Genomic DNA, 20,639 nt, shown 5'->3' with positions numbered 1-20,639 from the left:
TTGTCAGCGTTCGACGAGAGACAACAGGTGTGGGAGAATGTATCTGTGTACACTCCTAATCTGGCGAGGGTGAAGTCTGGCCAAGCTCTGATCTTTGTTATGATTCGCCAATCCGAGGTTCTCGATAGCGGCTATGAGGCGCATTAGGTTGATGCGGGCTGCCAGCTGGCGAGAGCGCGAAAAGCGGTCCGCTTGCGCACGATAATTCGCCGACCGAACCACAAAGTGTTCTCGCAACGTGTGGACATTTGGAGATGACGATGTCTGCTGTTGCGCAGCACGAAGAGGGTGTGGTGATCTGCTGACGCTTCCATACCAGAGGCTGTAAGACAGTTTTGCAGCAATTCAGCGGTGAGGCTGGCCCGATGTTGGGTCATCATCCTGGACCTGCCTTGGCCCCTATTCTTGTCTCCTCCATGCTGCATTGCTGCTTCGATGAGGCGCGTCACGTCCGGTACAGCGTACAATTCTGGCAGATGCAGGTGGGCCAGCACCAATTTGCGTGTCGCGCTCAGGGTCTCGCGTGTGCTCGTGTGCTCGAGCTCGGCTTTCACGACAAAGTTGCCTTAGCGAGAGGAAAAGCACCAACAGAGGCGCATGCGGGATAGCCGCGAAGGATTTGGCCTCGAATTCAGGGCGTTTGACAGGCTGCGCGAGAGAATCTGCGACAGCGCGCGTCCACTGGCAACAGGGGTCGTCGAATCTATTTGGGACGGCCAGTGATGGGCCAAACAGACCGCGTCCCAGCGGTCAGGCAGGATGAGGCAGCACACCAGGCAGATCTGCGTGGGTTTGCGGCACAATGCAAGTCTTCATCTCGATGAGAGGCTCGGCCGCCGTGCGTCCAAGTTTCACCTTGGGGCCCCCAGAGCTGAGACGCGCGCCCGGCCAGTAGGCTGATGGCGTGGTTTTCGTCGAGCCAAACACCGCAGCACAGCGAGTGCTCGCCATGAGACGACGTCGCAATGGGTGGCGCATAGCTTCCTGTCTGTCCCACGCGCGTCGCACGGCATACCCGTGCGCCGAGCTGGTGGTGGAGCGCAACGTACAGTACAGACGGCAAGCGGACGCTAGGAAGGCCAGCGGAAAGGCTGTTTCAAGATGCGTCTGTTGCGCGCCGGCCTGTGCAGAGGGAGAGAGCGCGGCGGGCAGGCGAGCCCTGGCCTGCGAGGTGCTTTGAAGTGTCAGCCGTCTCGCGTGTCCGCAATCCCACTGCCTGCCTGCCTGCCTGCGCTCTCTCGTGGCGCCCTGCTGCTGCTGCTGCTGCTGCTCGATCGCTGTGCCTAGCCGAGCCATTATCGCCGTGCTGCACCACCTCCGTCGACCCTCCGAGCGGCGTCGTCGATGTTGGGGAAGTCACTGTTGTAGCTGCGCCCAGCTAGCCCAAATCCGCAAGCGCCATTCGCTCACGCCGCCCGAGCGAGAGTTTGAGCGGTCGAGATCTGAGCTGGTCCCCCCTTCACTTCCAACCTTGGCGCAACTGGACCTCGCTGACTGGGGCGGGACTGGTCTTCTGCCGGCTCTTTGCTGCAACCACGCCTCGTCATCCTCACCACCGACACCTCCTGTCGGGACTCACGGCGGCGGTGCGCGACGGCGCGGCCACACTCGCTTGGACTTGGAGCTGCACTATTGGGAGGAGTATTGTCGCGAATGGTTCATGCTAGCCGGCGGGCAAGGAGACACATAGCAGCACGGGAGCTGCGTGAGAAGAGAAGAAGCAAGCAAGCAAGCAACACCGCAGCGGAAGAGCAGGGCCCACGAATTGGATCGCGATCACGAAGCACGACGAACGAACACATCAGGCTATCAGCGCCAGCGACATCCGAAGGCGTCGCCGCTCCGGCATTACATGAGCCATTGCCCGGGCTGAGCCCACGGCAGTGACAATGGCTACGATGGAGTCTCCTAGCACATACCCCGAATCACCTATGGAGCAGGAGGATGTGGTATACCCGTGCAAGGGCTGTGGAGAGGTATCATCACATCCAATTCCAAGTAGGTTGCGACATGGAAAGTCTAACTAACACGTCGCCGTAGATACTCGAAGAGGGCAAAGCATTTGAACTTGGTACGTGCGATCCTTCTCTGATTCTGCATGAGCGTGTGCGGCGCAGACAACATGATGGAGATATGGCTGCGGGATGGTATTCATGCTGACGATGATGACACAGCGGGCAACCGATGGCACATTGATTGCTTCCGATGTAATACATGTGGCACTCTTCTGGACTCGGACGCCAACTTGCTCCTCCTCGGCGATGGGAGCCTCATCTGCAACAACTGTACATACAGCTGCAGCGCATGCAACAACAAAATCGAGGACCTGGCAATTTTGACGGGCGACCAGGCCTTTTGCTCAGGATGTTTCCGATGTCGAAATTGCAAGAGGAAGATCGAGAATCTGCGATATGCTCGCACATCGCAGGGCATCTTCTGCATGAGCTGTCATGAGAGCCTCATGGCGCGACGGCGGAAAAAAGCGCGAACACCGAAACAGACCGCGGCGGGAGCGCAACCGGGGCACGATAAGGCATTGCCTTCGCTTCCTCCTGGAGTTGCTCCTCAGAGTGCCTTCACACCAGAAAGTGAGGCAGCGCCTGAGACGGACTCGGCCAACCAGACACCGCAATTGGAATCCGCGTCACAGAAGCACACGACTTCACGCACTCGCGGTGCATCTCATTCTAAGAATTACAATCGCGACGTGTCCCCGCTTACTGAAACGACACGGAAAGGTGAGTTGCACGGTATTATTGAGCAGGAACAATGGGAGCTAATTGCAAGCAGATGGGCCCACATTGCCAGCCAGTACATACGGTGAAGGGAGACCCTCCAACGTGTCGAGCTCGAACGACGATGACGATTCCGAAAGGGGCTTTCTCCCAATGGCTTTCGATCCCACGCCGGTACAAGCGCCCCCGCAATCGCAGATGTCAATGCCGCGAAACAGAACTTCGAGAGCACCCGAGGAATTATCACCACCAGCAGCGCAGAAGGAAAATCTGCCGCCCAGAGACTATTTTGGCGCAAACGGGCGGCTGTCGGCAAAGCCGTCCACGAAAGAGCATGCGCAAGATGGGCGCCCAGGCACTGCCAGTGCTTCGTCGAGATCAGTCTCCACTGAACGCGAGCCTGACCGGGATCGCTCGGCGAGCCATTCCAAGCCGAGTCCACACATTTTGTATCAAGACAAGGGCCGTAGCAGGAAGCGGGATACCTCTGGAGGCAATACGCCTGTAAATGGTGCTACGCCTGTGGTCACCTCACCACCAGAGCGGACTGTCAGCAAGCCGCAACCACATCCTCTGGCAACAGACCACAAAGCACTGAGCAATCAAGCTAGCCCCCAGGACCCTTTCCGACTCGGAGAAGTTCCGACCTCGAAACGAGCTGACTCGCGGAAGACCTCGCGCACAGGAGAATCAGATGCGGTATCGCCTATGGAAAGGTTAAGTCGGGATAGCGATTCCAACAAGCCCATTTCCCCAGTGTCCGTAGGCTCGCAGAACTCTGTCAACCCATTTGACGACCCCAGGCGCAAGGATGGTACTACACCAGGAGCTACGCCCGTCCCACCCCGACACGCCGACCGAGGTTTACCATTGCGAGGAGACTCTTTGAATACTGCACCTGCTATTACTATGCAGTCGGCAAGTGAGCAGCTAACTCCAAGCACCAATGCAGCTCACAAAAGGGACGTTTCAGCGTCATCAATGGGCACGTCTTTCGTCGACGCACAGAGCACCATATCTCGGGATACCAGCCGTTCGAGACCCGAACCACAGCAGCGGGTCAGCCTTGATCTCGCTCCGCCGCCGCGGTCTGCCACGCGACCGACTGCACCCAGCAAGTCCGTTGCTAATGATGACTTCATTGCACCTCGACACGCTCCCCCGCCGCCTCCACCAGCGGCAACGGAAAGGCACAGACAGAATGATTCGATCAGCACTCTACAGAGTGAAGATCGCGACGCCCAGCAGCTATCCCCTGGTCTGCGAAGTGCTGGTCTACCGAAGTACAGTCTCGACGGCGGCTTTAGTATGGACGACGAAATGGGACGAATACTTCGTGGAGAGGCTCCTCAAACATCGGGCAACAACGGATCGTCTTCTCCTTCGGTGTTGAGACGTGTGTCGAATGCTGTGAAGCATGGCAGAAGTTTCAGTGATCGCGCGCCCACGCAAGGAGGGCAATCGCCTAGGAATGGATCGCTCGCAAGCGCGACACCGAACATCACCTCGCCCACAAGTGCGGATGGCTTCGAGTCAGTCCGCGCGTCGCTTCGGCGTGCGCAGCAGCATATCGCTGAACTGGAGTCGGAGAAGCTGAAGCTGCAGGAGAAACTCGACAATAGCGGTGACCTCAAGGCGGCCAACAGCGAATTGCGAGAAAAGCGCTCCACGATGGCATTCCTCGACACGCAGCGCGAGATGATTGTACGGGAGCTTGAAACCATGACGGAGCATTTGGCCAAGGTCAAGGATACCAACCAGCCGCTGGACATCTCTGCGCTGAAGTCGAGCATTCTACGTGACTTTGCGGATTCATTACAAAAACTCAAAGACAATATGGGTGCTCAGATTGAAGATTTGATCCGCAAACGCAATGAGCTCACCGACGAGATTGGCAGCTTGATCCAGATGAAAGACAAGGGTTTCCAGGAGTACGAGTCATTGTCAACCAAGAACGCGCAACTGGCCTCTCACAACAACGAGCTCATTCGCAGCATACAGGGCATGTACCAGGACAATCGCGCGCCGAACGGCACACCTGGAGCCAACGGACTTGGAATATACAATGGCAATATGAAGGATGCGTCGTCCGCAGAAGTGCGAAACCTCAACCCGGTCGTCACAGACACTTCAATGCCAAACTTGCTGCAGGATCCAGATTCTGAACAAGCAACAATTCTCACGACGCCGCAAGTGGTGAACATTCGAAAGGGTGCTCAGCCGAAGAAGTTCAACTGGCGGCGAGGTGGTGAGAAGGTGGCCGGGAAGGTGAGCAAGGGCATCAAGGGTGCCTTTGTTGGCAATGAACAGCCACAAAAGGGCCAGTATACTATTGGCATGCCTTACAATTCAAGCCATAACGGACAAGCGATGCCTGGAAGCGATCACAGCAGCGTCAACAGCAAGCAGACCTTAACAGATGAGAAGAATCATGGCTTCTTCAAGAATGCCAATGGTAAAGCTGGCATGCACTTGAAGAACAGCAGCAACGTCAACTTGGCTGCTGCCGATGGATCTGGTAAGTGCATGGCGCATGCCGAGTTCGAGATATTTATGCTAACGTCTGCAGTCCTCTTCGGCTCCGAGCTCTCCTCCCGCTGTGAACACGAAGGTCGCGTCGTGCCCGGTATCGTCTTGACCTGTATCGCCGAAGTAGAGCTGCGCGGTATTGATGTCGAAGGCATCTACCGCAAATCAGGCGGCGCAGGCCAAGTGAAACAAGTCCAACAAGGCTTCGAAAAAGACCCCAGTTTCGACATCTCCGACGAAGACTTGGATATCCACGCCATCACCAGCGCACTGAAGCAATATTTCCGCAAACTGCCTACCCCACTCATCACTTACGACGTCTACGACGCCTTACTCGAAGCCGGCCAAATTCAGGATAAAGAGAAGCAGGCTTCTGCACTGCGCGCCGCAATCGATAGCCTTCCGGACGCGCATCGCGATTGTTTGGGCTTTTTGTTCCAGCATTTGGCGAAAGTCGTCACGTACGAGAGCAAGAATTTGATGACGCCGTTGAATCTCGCAGTCGTTTTTGCGCCGACGATTATGCGGCCGCTATCTATTGAGCGTGAGATGAGTGATATGCAGGTGCAGAGGGCAGCGGTGCAGGCATTGCTGGAGAATCATAGAGGGGTTTTTGGAGAGGAGTGATGGGAAGTGGTTTTTCTAGTTGGATGAGAGAAAGACAATGAAAGAAAGACAATGAAAGAAAGATGTGATCTTCTCTATGGTTTTTGAAATTTCTGCTTTTGCGTACTTGTCTACTACTTCTCTGGACATACTACTGCTTTTATCCTTTTCTGGGAAGTTGATTTTGAGCAAGCGGCCAGTGTCTTCTTTGAAGAGCAGGAGGAGAAGAGAGATTGGCAGGTTAGCCAGGGCTACAAGCCCGATTTGCGCCCGGAACATCCGACAAGGGGTGGGCAGAGAATCAGAGAGAGCAAGGAAGAGAAGCAGCGAATGTGATTGCTACGAGTAGGAAAGGAGAGCAGAGAGGAATTCTTGCACACAAGTCGCGAAACCAGAATGGAAAATTTGCGAATGAAGCGCAATTTTGCAATGTGGCTGAGAAATTGTTGAGTTCCGCTCGAGCTGGAAGGCGGTTTTGATTGAGAGCTCTTTGTTAGCGTGCGATGTGGTTCGAAGTTGATGCTGTTGTTATAGTGATGTTTCAGATATCCTCTTGTTTATTAGCTTTTGGTACGTTGCGAATGGAATGATGTGTGCGAAATGCTCAGATTCGATCTTTTTCTATGGCTGTCGTTGCTAGCGGGCGGGAAAGTGATGGATGACTGCGGTGGATACAGCGAGGTATAGTTGGAGGGACAAGTGCGTGAAATGAAATTGAAGTAAAGTGGTCGCCAGTACGAATTTAGCTTCAAATACGACGAATGTAGGAGGAAAATGCAAAGTTATGCGACGGCCGCATGTGATGCGTCTAACAATGCGCAGTGCAGAATGTACATGTAAGCAAATAGTAAAGAACTGCGAGACTCCGTGAGCAAAAAAAGAAAAGTCGTAAAGCCGGATTCGAACTCGCGACTTTGAAGGAATTGGCAAAAGAAGAAGACAGAGGGAAGGGCTGTGAACAGCCAGTGAAGAGTTCCATTTCTCTGAGTGAGCTACTTCCCTGGAAGTGGTACTAGTTTAACCATATAAAGGTCAACTGGCAGTTCACGGACTTAGAGAAATCCGCAACTTCCGGAGGCAGCGCAGGTTAAGCGGTGTTTGTGGTCCATGGGTGTGGCAAACTTTATATGCGCGCGAAGGTGGTACATGGTGAGGGTCTCTGGGGGTGTTTGAAGGGAGTAGGAGTGAGCGGGTAGGCGCATATGACACGATGGAGGTGTATGGTACTTAGGGAATGGGTTGGGCGTCGCATGGCCTGTGAGCTGTGGGTTTTCATGAAGAAATGCACCGCAACGCGCTCCAGTCTGGCTCCAGGTAGAGCATACTCGAGCTGTTCATACAATCATCATACGTGCCGTCTGAGAGCTATGCTGCGATCGAACCACTCAACCCACGCCAAGATCTCGCGGTCTGGAAGCAGATGGATGCGTCTTGCCGTGTTGCTTGCAACCGGGTAGCAGTGACAAGTCTGCAATGTAATCGGATAGGCACAGTCCCGTCTATCCAGAAGCTCTGATTATTGTAAACCGATCTGAAGTACATAGAATGTATCAAGCTGCTCGTGAAAAGAGAGGTGAAGTGAAGTGGGAACCGATGACGGACTGGAAAGCTCCCCCGAGCAAACAAACCCTGTCAAACTTTCGTGGTTGAGACGCCGACCCAGCTGTCCGAAGATTATTGTTTCCATCTCCATTGCACTCGACACACTCGACACGACATCTTCCACCTTCCGAATCCAGCATCTCGTCCCTCACTGCCATCATGTTCGCCGCACGCAAGGTCTCGCAGTCCGTCCTCGGCGCCGCCGTCCAGCGCCGGGCATTCTCCGCGACTGCTAGCAATGTGAGCTGCTCTCCATCGCATCCCTTCAACCGCGGCGCGACCAGCAGGCATTAAAAGCTAACCATAACGCGTGTCTCCAGGCATCCAAGGTCGTCGTCCTCGGAGCCGCTGGTGGTATCGGCCAGCCTCTGTCTCTCCTCTTGAAGCTCAACCCACGAGTGAGCGAACTCGGACTCTACGATGTGCGCATGGCACCAGGTGTTGCCGCCGATGTTGGACACATCAACACCAAGAGCACAGTATGCATGGGACAAGTCGATACAGAAGAAGTGCGAAAACTGATGATCAATCAAGGTCGTTGGCTACGAGGCCGGTGAGGCCGGTCTGGCTGCTGCCCTCAAGGGCGCCAACATTGTGGTTATCCCAGCTGGTGTGCCACGCAAGCCAGGCATGACCCGTGACGGTACATGGTCTCTAGCTCCAAATGCGCAGTGTGGCATTGACTGATGGAATGATTACAGATCTGTTCAACACCAACGCATCGATCGTCCGCGACCTGGCCAAGGCCGCCGCCAAAAACTGCCCTGACGCTCACATGCTCATCATCTCGAACCCTGTCAACAGCACCGTCCCAATCACCGCCGAGGTGTTCAAGAAGGCGGGCGTCTACAACCCAAAGAAGCTCTTCGGTGTGACCACCCTCGACGTTGTCCGTGCCTCGCGCTTCATCTCCCAGATCAAGAACAACGACCCAGCCAACGAGAACATCACCGTGGTTGGAGGTCACTCCGGCGAGACCATTGTCCCACTCCTCAGCCAAGCTGGCCACAACCTCGAGGGTGCCGAGCGTGATGAGTACGTCAAGCGTGTGCAGTTCGGTGGTGACGAGGTTGTCAAGGCTAAGGATGGTGCTGGCTCTGCCACCCTCTCCATGGCCATGGCTGGTGCCCGCTTCACCGAGTCCCTCCTCAAAGCCGCTCAAGGCGAGAAGGGCGTTGTCGAGCCAACCTACGTCGACTCACCGCTTTACAAGGACCAGGGCGTGAACTACTTCGCGTCTAAGGTCACTCTTGGACCTAACGGTGTTGAGGAGATCCACCCAGTTGGCAAGGTCACCGAGCACGAGCAGAAGCTCCTCGATGTGTGCTTGAAGGACCTCAAGAAGAACATTGAGAAGGGTGAGCAGTGGGTCAAGGAGAACCCTTAGATTCACGATTGTATGAATTGAGGAGGAAGGAGTAAACGAACGATCGAGCAGAGTCCGGTTGTGCGCTGGACGCTGTGACGGAGGCTGCTTCTGCAATGGGGGTTTTGTGGCATAGAGCTTCTGTAACCCAGCTGTAGATTACTGTATCCTGCAAAAGTCGCGTGTACCATTACTCAATGTCTAGTCACCTTTTATCATTGATTCACGTCTGAGCATGACCCAAGCGTACTACTCAGTTGACGCAGCAGCAAATTGCCAGCTCATTGACAAGCATCGTAGCTTCACGGAACTCGCCAACATGCCGTGCCTGCCAAGTATAATGCCCGTCGCCGATATGAGGCGAAAGTAAGACAACAAGCCGTATGCTCCGAGCCAGCTGCATAAAATATTAGAAGATCACTTGACCAGCAACACGACGGCCCTCATGCACTACTCTGCTGAGCCCTCTCCACATGCAGCATCCACCACACGAGCCACGGCATAATCGCACGTAACTCGGAGCGCGTCCCACAAGAGCTCGGTATACCAGGGGGGCCAGACTTGGTTCCGTGAGCGGATCCCATCTCTCGTGGGTTAGCCGTGGGGAAGGACGGGAATCCGAGTCAAGTTGGCGGTACTTCTAGGCGCTGCGTTGTCCTCTAGTGCTGGGCAGGAGACGAGCAGTTTCACTAGACGGGGCACTTCTCACTTGCGCAGTCACAACTACACAGACACATGTCGACCTGCAGCTGATATCACGCGGCTCACTTGTGAAAGACGATCAAAGACCGAGCGACCCCTGTCGCGCCGAAGACAGAATCCGCAGTGTCTGTTCTCTTTTGTGCCGAGGTCCAAGGAACGGGCTGCGTTGTGACGACAGCAGCCGGCAGCACCAACCACGAGACGGCCGCCCGGAGCTACGCAAAAGTGCAGCGCGCGCGACGAGAATTGCCAGCTTCGACCGCGGGAAACGACAGGGTGCTTCGGCTATCACAGCGCTGCGGAAATATTCTTAGTACGAGGCCACACAGAGTCTCGAGTTCCCTTCCTTTCTGCTCGTCCTCCCCTCGTTCCACTGTGCCATGTTCGCGGCGGTTGCCAGAAGGCGAGTCTTCAATTCTGCTGCTCCAGCGACGGCCATTTACCGAGGGACAACTACTCCAGGCCTGCAGGTGCGTGTGCTTCCGATACATATATGGGTACCTCTGCCGAAGTACTCCAGGTGTTTTGTTCTGAATGACGATTGTGAGACTCATTGCTTTGACAGAAATTCACCATGGCACAACAGCAGAAGCGAAAGCAGAGCAGTCTGCCAGCAGGTACGTCGGAGCATGCTATGTCGCGTGATGGGATAGAGAGCTGACGGTTACACTGGGGAAGGCTACAAAGAGGACCACAGCAAAGGTGCCATGCTCAGATTCGAGGAGTCGCTGCCACGGTTACCTGTGCCCACGCTCGAAGAGACGGCGAAGCGCTACCTGAAATCCGTCCACCCACTGCTCACACCAGCCGAATATGACAACACCAAAATGGCCGTGGAGGCATTCGTGAAGCCCGGCGCAGTCGGACATACACTACAGGACAGGCTAAAGGCCAGAGCTGCGGACCCTGGGACCAAGAACTGGTTGTCCGAGTGGTGGAACGAGGCGGCGTATTTGGGATACAGAGACCCCATTGTGCCATACGTTTCATACTTCTACAGTCACCGCGATGACAGGAAACGAAGGGACCCCGCGAAGCGTGCCGCAGCTATTGCATTCGCTACACTCGAGTTCAAGAAGCAGGTGGACACAAACGCACTGGAACCAGAATACATGAAGAAACTCCCCATGGCCATGAACTCGTACATCTGGATGTTCAACGCATGCAGGAGACCAGCGAAGCCATCCGACTACCCTGTCAAGTATGACGCCGAGCAGAACCAGCACATTCTCGTCATTCGCAAGAATGCTTTCTTCAAGGTGCCACACACCCACAATGGCCAGAACCTGAGCGCGAAGGAGCTGGAGTATCAGTTCAGACGCGTGTATGAGATGGCAGAGAAGGCTCCAGCAGTCGGTATCATGACTACAGAAAACCGCGATAACTGGTCAGACATGCGGGAGCGTCTGGTCAAGGCGGACCCAGCCAACCAGGCAGTGCTTGAGGCTATTGAAGGTGCTTCATTCGTTGTCTGTCTCGACGACGCTACTCCTGTGACTCTCCACGAGCGTTCCCGCCAATATTGGCACGGCGACGGCAGCAACAGATGGTTCGACAAGCCTTGCCAATTCATTGTCAACGACAATGGCACTTCTGGATTCAACGGCGAGCACAGCATGATGGACGGCACACCCACTTCACGACTCAACGACACCATCCTGCACTGGATGTTCAACGACAAACTCGACTTCGAGAACCCTCAATTCCGATCTGACATTCCCGACCCAGCACCATTGAAATTCAAGCTCTCCGGCGAGAACTACGCCGACATCGCCCTCGCGCAAACACACCACATCGGGCTCATGAGCCAACACGAGCTCCGCGTCGAAGCCTTCCAAGGCTACGGCAAAGGCCTCATGAAGAAATTCAAGTGCTCGCCCGACGCCTACGTCCAAATGATCATCCAACTCGGCTACCACAAATTCTACGGCAAGAACCGCCCAACCTACGAATCCGCCGCCACGAGACGTTTCCAGGAAGGACGAACGGAAACTTGCCGAACTGTGTCCGACGAAGTAGTTGCTTTCTGCAATGCTATGGCCCATCATCTCAGCACAGACGAGGAGTGCCGCGACCTCTTCCGCAAGGCCATCGGTGCTCACATTGAATACATCACCGCCGCTTCTGACGGAAAGGGCGTGGACAGACATCTCTTCGGTCTGAAGAAACTCCTCAAAGAAGGCGAAGAAGTTCCCCAGATTTTCAAGGATCCGGCGTATACGTACAGCAGCTCGTGGTTCATTTCTTCGAGTCAGTTGTCTTCGGAGTACTGGAATGGATATGGTTGGAGTCAGGTTATTGATGATGGATGGGGGTGAGTTGATCTTCCTAACATCTCAGCACACTTCAATCTTGAAGATGGATGTGATGAGCTAAGCTAACGTGTTTTGTGTCCTACAGAATCGCCTACATGATCAACGAAAACAGCGTCCAATTCAACATCGTCAGCAAGAACCTCGGAGCGGAACGCATGGCTTTCTTTTTGAATGAGGCGGCGCAGGATATTCGAGCGATTTTGGAGAGTGAGAATACTAGTGCTAAGGCGAAGTTGTAAGAGCAAGAGGACATTCATGCGTCAAAGCCCAACTCATATCCGGCCATGCCTAATTCTGAGCTGGGCATGGGGGACGAGTTACTCATGCTAGACATCTACGCGGGGAGAAGAATCTATCTTTGGTGTCATATGTGGTTATGCTGCTCCGCTTGGCTCGAATGTTGGGGCTGAGGAATGAGTCCTTTATTGTTTTATCTTGACATATTAGGAGCAATCATGATGTCCCGAAGTATGGGGCATAAGGAGTGATGAACGTTTTGTATTGCGGTAGAGAGAGAGAAAATCGAGAGAAGTGCGCGACAATGTCAACTGTGCCAATTTTCTCAATCCCTTACTTTCATATCCGCGTGAAATGTACATATAGCCTTGAAGTCGGAAAATGCATCTTGATTGAAGCAGATCAATTGAGAAAAGAGGAACGCGAGATTGATTTTCTGCGTTTCATTAATAGCCAGCTATCGTCTCTATCGTTTCTCCTTCAGCTTCCGTAGGGCTGAATCTCTCTGAGATTTCATCACGACTACCTGCTGCGTCCAAAGAACGCCCACCATTCCCAAGAAAAAAACAATTCCCGCTTTGTGTCTCGAAGCAAATGGGGTATCGTAAGAGACATTGAACTTCCGTCCTTCGCCTTCCTTATGTAGTAAAACTCCATTCCATGCTGTTCGCTTTTCCCTGTCAAATTGAAACTCCTCGCTGTGCTCTGTTTGCTAAAAGATCGTTCAGTGGTACGCGATTTGGGCGTTTTCGTCAGAAGGCGTTGTTGAAGATCAGGTCTGCTGCTTCGTCATCGTAGTCGGAGAAGATCTCGTCCGAAGAATCGACTTCGGATGGTGTCAGCTCTCCTGCCCAGGACGAGCAAGAAATGTCATCGCTAATCTCCGAGTTCGCAGAAATAGAAGCCTCCGTTGGCGATACTTGGTGGTTTAGGTCTTGCTCCGCATTCTCGACTTCGGACTCAATTCTAGGTTCTGCGTTGCTCTCCATAATGCTGTCCGCATCGTCACCGTGCTATTGCGATTGATCGATAAATGGCGCAAAAGTCCGGCCGCCGAAGCGCTCCAGGTCGTCATCATCATCCATGTTTACATCGTCATCTTGAGACCGTTCCAGAACTCTCTTCGTGCGAGGAGCAGATGCTCCATTCGTGAATCCGTTGATTCCATTCGTTCCGTGGCCAGTGCCATTCTCGTGCACCTGCTGCTGCGCCTGCACAGTCCTCTGCGCGCACAGTATGTCCCAGTATCCTTGCAACAGCCTCTTCATAGCATCGTCAAAGTTGACACAAAACCGCTGAGCCTGGCATAGCTGCATCGCCTTGATGTAGTCCACATCCTCGTGCATTTCCATCAAATACGCAGCCACCACGCCAGCGCTGCGCTCATTCCCACTCTCACAGAACACCAACACCTTGCCCAACTGCTGCCCATTGCTCGCTTGATACATGCGAGAAAGGTGCTCGTTGATCATTTGACTTGTCCTCGCGAAGCTCCGGATCAGATCCTGGTGTCCCGTCAAATCTACGCTCTGAGCCTCAATGCCCAGCTTTTCGGCCATGCGGAAGGGTGTTTGCATGAGCCTCGACTCGAATCCCTGTTTCTGCCGCACGCCCAACAGCATGGTGACACCCTGCTCGCGCAACCACTTTTCATCTTTGGCAGCCGTCATAGGACCTAAGCACAGGAAGGGCAGGATGGTTTGAGCTTCGCGGCGCAGTTCGTATGTCCATTCGAGCGGGGCATTAGACTGCACGAGGTTGTCATAGTTGACGCTTTGGAGGAAATCGTAGGTAGACGATTTGATGGCTCGTAGTGTGATTTCAGGGACGGCATCGGCGTTGAGAGTGGGTGGAGGAACTACGATGCGTGGCGGGGTGGGCACGCGGTAGGTGTAGATGTCGGTCTTGTGCGGGTAGGCGAGCACGGCGGGCTCGTGGCTGGCCATGCTGGGCGAGGATGTGTTTGTGTGTACGTAGCCGGGTGCGAGGGCAGTCGGCAAGGTGCAGAAAAGCGGCGGCGGCGTTTCGATGCCGGTGGTGTCGTGGGAGTTTCGCGGGCGACCGATGAATATGCCGTTCGCTTGGTGCGGGTCGTGTCGGTAGAGGGAAGAGTTCAAAGTTGAACGAGAAGCGAAGTTCTTGTCGCCATGCGAGTTAAGTAGCAGGCAGGCACGTGTTATTTGCACGCGCAGAGCGGAAGGTACGCAAGTGAGTGAGGAAGAAGTAGGAATCGAGGAAAGTGACGCTGGATGATCCCTGTCACGTTGCACATGCATGGATTCCCGCGGGGTCACTGAAGACACCCGTGCCGCGCTTTGCCTGAACCAGCCGCGTGCCTGACCATCGCCGACATGTGGACATGCGAGTGAACTCGACAGAACACACGCGTGGGTGCTGGTTTGAAGCGGCTTTTACCGCCAACGTGAATATCCGTATCATGTCAACTGCATGTATGTCTTGTATGCACGCTACAAGTGAAGCATTATCAGATGTCGGGATCATTCACACACAAACAGATCACGATAGCGCGGGGGGAAGAGGTGAACGAACATTGAGGCACGCGAATTGCGACGCCCAAAACCAAGCCAAGCTTGAGTGGTCTTGCGGACCATGTTTTTCGACTGCTCAAAGGCAGGCGAGCTGCTGTACAAACCCATTATCATGCAGGACGCCGTCGACGCCCCAGTCCCTGTTCGAACGCCACACAGTCCGGTTCTAGGCAGAAGACTTGCCCTTCTTCGCCTTCTTCGACTCGCCATTCACGCTCGCCTTGACCTTGCCAGCGGCAGCATCTTTTTGCTTCTTCAATGCCTCCTTTCTCGCCGCCTTCTCGGCCTTCTCCTGCTCTTTGGCCTCAACCTCCTCCTTGCTCTCGCTCTTTCTCTTCTTTGGCAGAGCAGGCTCCTCTTCCACCTCAGCGACATCACTCTTACGCTTCTTCTTTTCCACTTTGCGCATCTTTCCATCTGGACCAGGAATCTCCACGTACTCGTTGCCGTTCGCGTCAGTCAGCGCACTGCGCTTGCGCTTCTTGCCTGGGTTCTCCTTAGAGGGTGCCTCGTCAAGTACATCGTGCTCGTCGGCCCAAAGCTCTTCTGTGAGCCAGATAGGTAGGGCAGCAGTCTCTGGTCCCTTGACATGCACAGCTCGCACGTTGCGCCATTGCTGTGGGACATACTTCTCCACCATTCCAGCGACCACAGCTTCCACGTTCGCTTGCACTTGTTCAGCTGTCATGCTCGCCTTGCCAACCTTGATCGCAGTCGTGGTCGAAGGTGCGAGGTGTACAAGCGCAGCTCCCAATGCCTTTGTGATCTCGTGGGCCACATCCTCAGGTCTGATGTCCTTCTTTTCCACTTTGCTACCTCCTTCAGCGAGCTTCTTCCTCTTCTCGCCATTTTCAAGAACATTCTGCCTCTTGCCCTCCAGCGTAATTGGAATCGGTCTCTTTGAACCGCCCTTGTAGAAAACCTTGCCCAGGGTATTCGGCAAATATGTGATGATGCGATCGTCGGCCAGGAAGATATCATATTCCGAGAAAAGCTGCCTCTTCGACTCGTAGCTCTTGTACTTGGTCTTCAGCTTCTCCATGCCAATGACACGCGCGATCCTCTTCCCCACATCAAGTGGAAACGAAGACTCGGCCACGAGGTCCTTGTACTTCCTCTGTGGATCTGCAGTAATCAGGCAAATTCTCAATCCTTCCTCATCGACACTGCGCAGCGGATTCGGAAGAACGATTTTGCCAGGTTTGAGACGCTTCTTGTCGACGATGTGCTTTTTTGTTGTCAGAATCAGCCAAACCGGGCTGTCTTCCTCGACTTCCTCGCCATCGTCGGCGTCAGCGAGAAGATTTGCTTTCTCGCGCGACGAGGATTTGGTGGAGACATCGGCGTTGATCTTTTTGAGCAGTGCGGTGGTGGCTTTGAGGGTTTGCGATGGGTCAAGTTGGTAAGGGGAGCTGCTCGTGGGGACTGCGACCTCGGTCTTCGTCTTCTTCGTGAGAACTTTAGAAGGCGCCATGTTTGTTGTAGATGTTGGACTTTTCGAGCGTACAAGAGAGGCGCAGATACAAAATTTCTAGAGACGAAGCTGGTCGCGCAAGTTTGGAGGCAGGTGTGGCGAGCTGTCGAAGCTTGGCGTGAACCCGATCTGGTCCACTTCGACCAACTGAGGCAGCAACGAACCTCTGCCAATTTGCTTTGCGTCTGTACCACGACTATGACTGGAAATAGAACGGCCCTTGGTCTATGCAACGAGGATCATTCGAGCGTCTACACACCACTCGAGCGTATCTTACAGCCTCTCGCCGAGAACTACAGCAAATGTTACTGTACTCGGAGTGCCGCATCTGTAGGGGACGAAAAGGAATTGTTTTTGAGACTGATACATATAGTCGCCAGAAATTTTGACTGTTTACGCCAGGAGATACCGTAGGCACGCCAGCTGGACTATGCTTTTATCGAATTGAACTACCCCGCTAAATCTGGATCTTCTTATCCCGTCACACCGTGATACCCGATCCACTTCGTGGCAAAACGATAGATATCACGCCATCTAAGATATACGCATACTTTCTCTCGAGGTAACATGAACGCCTCGAAAATATTTCCAGAACATTGTTCCCTGCGCTTCTGACATTGAGAATCCTCAGACAGCTTCGCCGCTCGTATGCTGCACAATATGGCAGACCAATCCCAACTACAAAAAGACTCCAAAATCGTCATCATAGGAGCGGGCGTCTTCGGCCTCAGCACTACTCTTCACCTTCTCAAGCGAGGCTACACAAACATCCACATATTCGATCGACAACCTTTCGACAAGAACCAGTATGATGAAAGACAAGGCGCACATGGTGCGTCATGCGATCTTAACAAAATCGTTCGAGCATCATATGGAGGTGCAAAGCTGTACCAGGACCTTGCATTTAAGGCGATGCCAGAATGGGAGAGGTGGAACGAGCAGCTTGCCGCTACGCCGAAGAATGAACTACCCTCAAGTATTGACCCGAGTATACCACTTTGGCATAATTGCGGGTTTCTGCGATTGAGTTCTGATGGATTTTGCGAGAAGGAGAAGCAAACTCAGGAGCTCTTTCCCTCGGAGATTAGGCATACGCAATATCGCGTCTCTGATGCAGAGAGGAGAGCTCGGGCGGCGGAAGAGGGCATCCCATTTTCGAAACTGGACCCTTTCGGTCGCATCGAACGAGGCCAACCAGTCGATGGCATCCTCGATACGACAGCAGGGTTTGTTCTCGCTTCTCGTGCCTGCGCTTGGGCATTGCATCTTGTGCTACAATCAGGCAAAGTAACGACACACTTCGGGGCCGATAATGCCCTGCAGTCTTTCATGAAAACCGGAAATCGTATTTCTGGTATCGTGACCTCAGGCTTCGAGCGGCATAGTGCGGATTTTGTAGTTGTTGCCACAGGCGGCTGGACACCATCTCTACTCCCCGAAGTCGACCGTTTACTTGAGACCACATCTGGAAGTGTACTGAGCATTCAGTTACCCGAGAACAGGCCTGATCTCTGGGACAAATACTCAGAGGACAAATTCCCAGTCTGGTCCTGGAATATGGAGTCTTATGATCCTAGCGACAAAGCGAGCATTGGTGGCTTGTACGGTTTACCTCGGACTCCAAAAGGTATCGTCAAGATCGCATTTCGAGGTGCGAAGTGGACATCCTATACAAGACGTTCAAGCGTGGGCGAACAATTATCCTACCCAAAAATTGATGCTGATCGCATACCTGAAGAAGCAATGCGAGTGATTCGGGAGTTTGCGAGAGAAAATCTACCGGATCTGTTGGAGTTGGATTTGAGTAACATTCGACTTTGCTGGTACACTGATAGTGTTGATAATAGCTTTTTGATTGACCATGTTCCGAATGTTGAAGGTTTGGTGGTGGCTTCTGGTGGGAGCGGACATGGGTTTAAGTTCTTGCCTGTGTTGGGTGAGCATATTGTGGACGTTATTGAGAAGCGGGACACGGAGTATACGGAGCTCTTCAAGTGGCGTGATGTGCCCAATGGGAAACGGAATGGGTTGGAAGAAGGCCCGGAAGGATGGAGGCCTTTGGACAAGCAGAGAATGGTTGGAAATAAGGAGTGGCGGAATGGTCTTGGTGTTGACGGGAGGAGCAGACTGTGAGCCTGCAGCGAGAACCTGCCGCAACCAGCTCGGCTCTCGGGTGTGGCGGATTCCCAACGTGGTCTCCGCATTTCCGATTGCTGGACCTGTTTCCTGCCTTCCACTTCCACTCCACAGACCACAGACTGATTTCAACCGCAACATGTACGCCGTATGGAATTCGGCCGAAGAGTATGGCGCCGGAGCAACATCGCCCTCGACGGCCGACACACCGGCGGCGAAGAGACGTCGTGTGTCGGAAAACCTAAATGGTCGCCGGACTGCTAAGGCAACGCGTGCTTGCGACCTGTGCAAGTCGAAGAAAGCCAGATGCTCTGGCTCCAAGCCATGTACGAAGTGTTCAGCCCGAGGTCTAGAGTGCACTTACGAGAGCCAGTATCTTCGTGGCCGACCTCCGACGCCGCCTTCGTCTACTATCGAGGTGAGCACGAGGATTCAAGAACAGCAAGAACAGAACGAGGCTACGAATGCATCACGTCGCTCTCCGTCCGGTGATGCTGATGAGCAGCATCCAGTCAGTCTGTCACGGAGTTCGCCGGAGCTGGAGGCGGCTGAGATCAATGGTCAGTACGTGGATCGTACCTCCGGACTATCGTTCCTGGAGCGTGCCCGATCACGACTAAAGCAACGTCATTCAAGTCGCATCGAAGGCTTTCACCAGCCATTGACTGCAGCTGGGGACAAGCCACTTCTGGACTCAACACTTGACGGTAGTTCTACAAGTCCAGCTGTTCTGCCTAACATCCCAGATCAAGACCGCGCGACTGAACTGCTTGACCTTTACTTCGAAATTTGCGTTGCTTCGTACAAGCCACTTCATAGACCAACAGTCGATGGCTGGTATTCAACTTTGACTCAGAATATTGCCCAAGGAAAGCCAATGACAGAGAGTATCGGCAATGCTAGAGTAGCAGTGTTGTTTGGAGTCTTTGCAGTAGCCACGTACCACGCCCAGAAATCTAGCGGAGTTTCTGATGATGTAGCGTCGTTATCAACCAGCGACTCGTTCTTCAGGTGCTCCACAGCACTTACCGAGACGGAAACAGGTACACCACATCTGGAATCCGCGCAGGCACGCCTTCTACAAGTCTTCTATCTGCTGGCAACTTGCCGCATGAACAGAGCTTGGTACATATTCGGGAACTTGATACAAATCCTCTCAGCCTTAGGGATGCACCGGCGAAGCCGCAGACGTTTACAGCAATCGCGTTCGGCATCGGAGTTTATCTACGCTCAATGTCGGATACGCACCTTTTGGAGCACATACATTCTTGATCGATATATGGGCGTTGTGCTTGGACGGCCTCGGCACTTCCACGACAAAGACATTGATCAAGATTATCCCGCTCGAATTGATGATAACGACCAGGAAACTACCTCCTCAAACTATGAAGAGTTGGACAGCGATAGCGAGTGTCATCTCGATGGATTCATTTGGAACATCAAACTTGCTCAGCTTGTGGACGAGATATCTGACAGCCTGTACGCTATCAAGCCATCCCCTGAAGTATCTCGAATTGAAACTGCTCGCGCCTTCGCAGCAAAATTGGAGATTTGGCACCACTCGCTACCGGCACTATTGAAAGCGAAACCTACCAGTCTGGCACGAGGTTTTCGACGTCAATGCGTTGCAGTGAAGATGGCACATCAGCATGCGATATTGCACCTGTATCGGCCTTTCCTGCTGGGACGTTCACGCGCCGAACATTTGTCAGCCGGCGACACGATGCTTTCCTTTCGAAAAGAAAGCATACGCCACTGCATTCAAGCTGCTCGAACAGTCATGCGCACAACAGATGACTTAGCTCGGGAAGGAAAAATAATACACGCCTACTGGTGGACTCACTACGTGGCGTTCTGTGCGCTGACAGTCACCTACGTATGTTTGCAGTGCGATCGGGACCTTGACAGAAGCGAGCGTGATGCACTCGTAGTGCTCGCTGAACGCTGCCAGAACCATCTTGCTCAGGCGACAGCTACAAACTCTCCGAGTCGCAGGTACAGCATAATTCTTGAGGAGCTCCAGAGCCAGGTTCTCGTCCAGCGGTCCAGCAACACGCGAAGATCGTCCAAAATCGATAACGCGAATGTACCTATTGCTCTTGCCGGCGCCATAGAGAGTGGAGAGACAAACAATGACATGAGGGCATCGACATTGATGGCTGATGTCACGGTCCATGATCTGCCCCAGAGCGGCGACACGGATTTCATGTCTGATGGGCTTCATGATCCCTTCATGGATTGGCAAACGTCTGACTGGCTGGAACTAGATGCATCGGTGAGTATCCACATCTGCTTTTCGCAACAATCCTTGGGCTGACTTCACATATAGGCTTATGGTGTCATCCCAGGTCTGAGCCCAGATTTTCAATGGCTACATTCAGCATGAAC

General features: G+C 53.6%; 8 protein-coding genes across 8 annotated transcripts; 5 read left to right on the top strand and 3 right to left on the bottom strand.

Annotated features, from left to right (window-relative positions):
- Nucleotides 1-1,889: 1,889 nt before the first annotated feature.
- On the top strand, nt 1,890-5,891 carry RHO25_005369 (uncharacterized protein; the record flags this gene model as incomplete). Its single annotated transcript, XM_023596273.2, has 5 exons — nt 1,890-1,976; nt 2,041-2,071; nt 2,175-2,738; nt 2,791-5,253; nt 5,305-5,891. The coding sequence occupies 5 exons, from the start codon at nt 1,890-1,892 to the stop codon at nt 5,889-5,891; spliced, it is 3,732 nt and encodes a 1,243-aa protein (XP_023457111.1).
- A 1,740-nt stretch (nt 5,892-7,631) lies between these two features.
- On the top strand, nt 7,632-8,859 carry MDH1 (Malate dehydrogenase, cytoplasmic; the record flags this gene model as incomplete). Its single annotated transcript, XM_023596272.2, has 4 exons — nt 7,632-7,712; nt 7,793-7,951; nt 8,007-8,115; nt 8,174-8,859. 4 exons carry the CDS (start codon nt 7,632-7,634, stop codon nt 8,857-8,859), a joined length of 1,035 nt encoding a protein of 344 aa, XP_023457110.1.
- A 1,061-nt stretch (nt 8,860-9,920) lies between these two features.
- RHO25_005367 (uncharacterized protein) lies at nt 9,921-12,094 on the top strand (the record flags this gene model as incomplete). Its single annotated transcript, XM_023596271.2, has 4 exons — nt 9,921-10,010; nt 10,106-10,157; nt 10,219-11,854; nt 11,941-12,094. The coding sequence occupies 4 exons, from the start codon at nt 9,921-9,923 to the stop codon at nt 12,092-12,094; spliced, it is 1,932 nt and encodes a 643-aa protein (XP_023457830.1).
- A 750-nt stretch (nt 12,095-12,844) lies between these two features.
- Nucleotides 12,845-13,081, bottom strand: RHO25_005366 (uncharacterized protein; the record flags this gene model as incomplete). Its single annotated transcript, XM_065602637.1, has 1 exon — nt 12,845-13,081. The coding sequence occupies one exon, from the start codon at nt 13,079-13,081 to the stop codon at nt 12,845-12,847; it is 237 nt and encodes a 78-aa protein (XP_065458709.1).
- Nucleotides 13,082-13,105: 24 nt separating this feature from the next.
- On the bottom strand, nt 13,106-14,038 carry RHO25_005365 (uncharacterized protein; the record flags this gene model as incomplete). Its single annotated transcript, XM_023596270.2, has 1 exon — nt 13,106-14,038. The coding sequence occupies one exon, from the start codon at nt 14,036-14,038 to the stop codon at nt 13,106-13,108; it is 933 nt and encodes a 310-aa protein (XP_023456955.2).
- A 769-nt stretch (nt 14,039-14,807) lies between these two features.
- Nucleotides 14,808-16,115, bottom strand: RHO25_005364 (uncharacterized protein; the record flags this gene model as incomplete). Its single annotated transcript, XM_023596269.2, has 1 exon — nt 14,808-16,115. One exon carries the CDS (start codon nt 16,113-16,115, stop codon nt 14,808-14,810), a length of 1,308 nt encoding a protein of 435 aa, XP_023456960.1.
- A 660-nt stretch (nt 16,116-16,775) lies between these two features.
- On the top strand, nt 16,776-18,248 carry RHO25_005363 (uncharacterized protein; the record flags this gene model as incomplete). The annotated part of the gene is made up of 1 exon (XM_023596268.2): nt 16,776-18,248. One exon carries the CDS (start codon nt 16,776-16,778, stop codon nt 18,246-18,248), a length of 1,473 nt encoding a protein of 490 aa, XP_023457832.2.
- A 142-nt stretch (nt 18,249-18,390) lies between these two features.
- RHO25_005362 (uncharacterized protein) lies at nt 18,391-20,637 on the top strand (the record flags this gene model as incomplete). Its single annotated transcript, XM_023596267.1, has 3 exons — nt 18,391-20,127; nt 20,203-20,526; nt 20,581-20,637. 3 exons carry the CDS (start codon nt 18,391-18,393, stop codon nt 20,635-20,637), a joined length of 2,118 nt encoding a protein of 705 aa, XP_023457833.1.
- Between the last annotated feature and the right edge of the window lie 2 nt (nt 20,638-20,639).

Source organism: Cercospora beticola, chromosome 3, assembly GCF_033473495.1.
Source record: "Cercospora beticola chromosome 3, complete sequence".
NCBI lineage: Eukaryota > Fungi > Ascomycota > Dothideomycetes > Mycosphaerellales > Mycosphaerellaceae > Cercospora > Cercospora beticola.
Note: the sequence above shows the minus strand (reverse complement) of the source record. Positions and strands in the feature narration are given on the sequence as shown.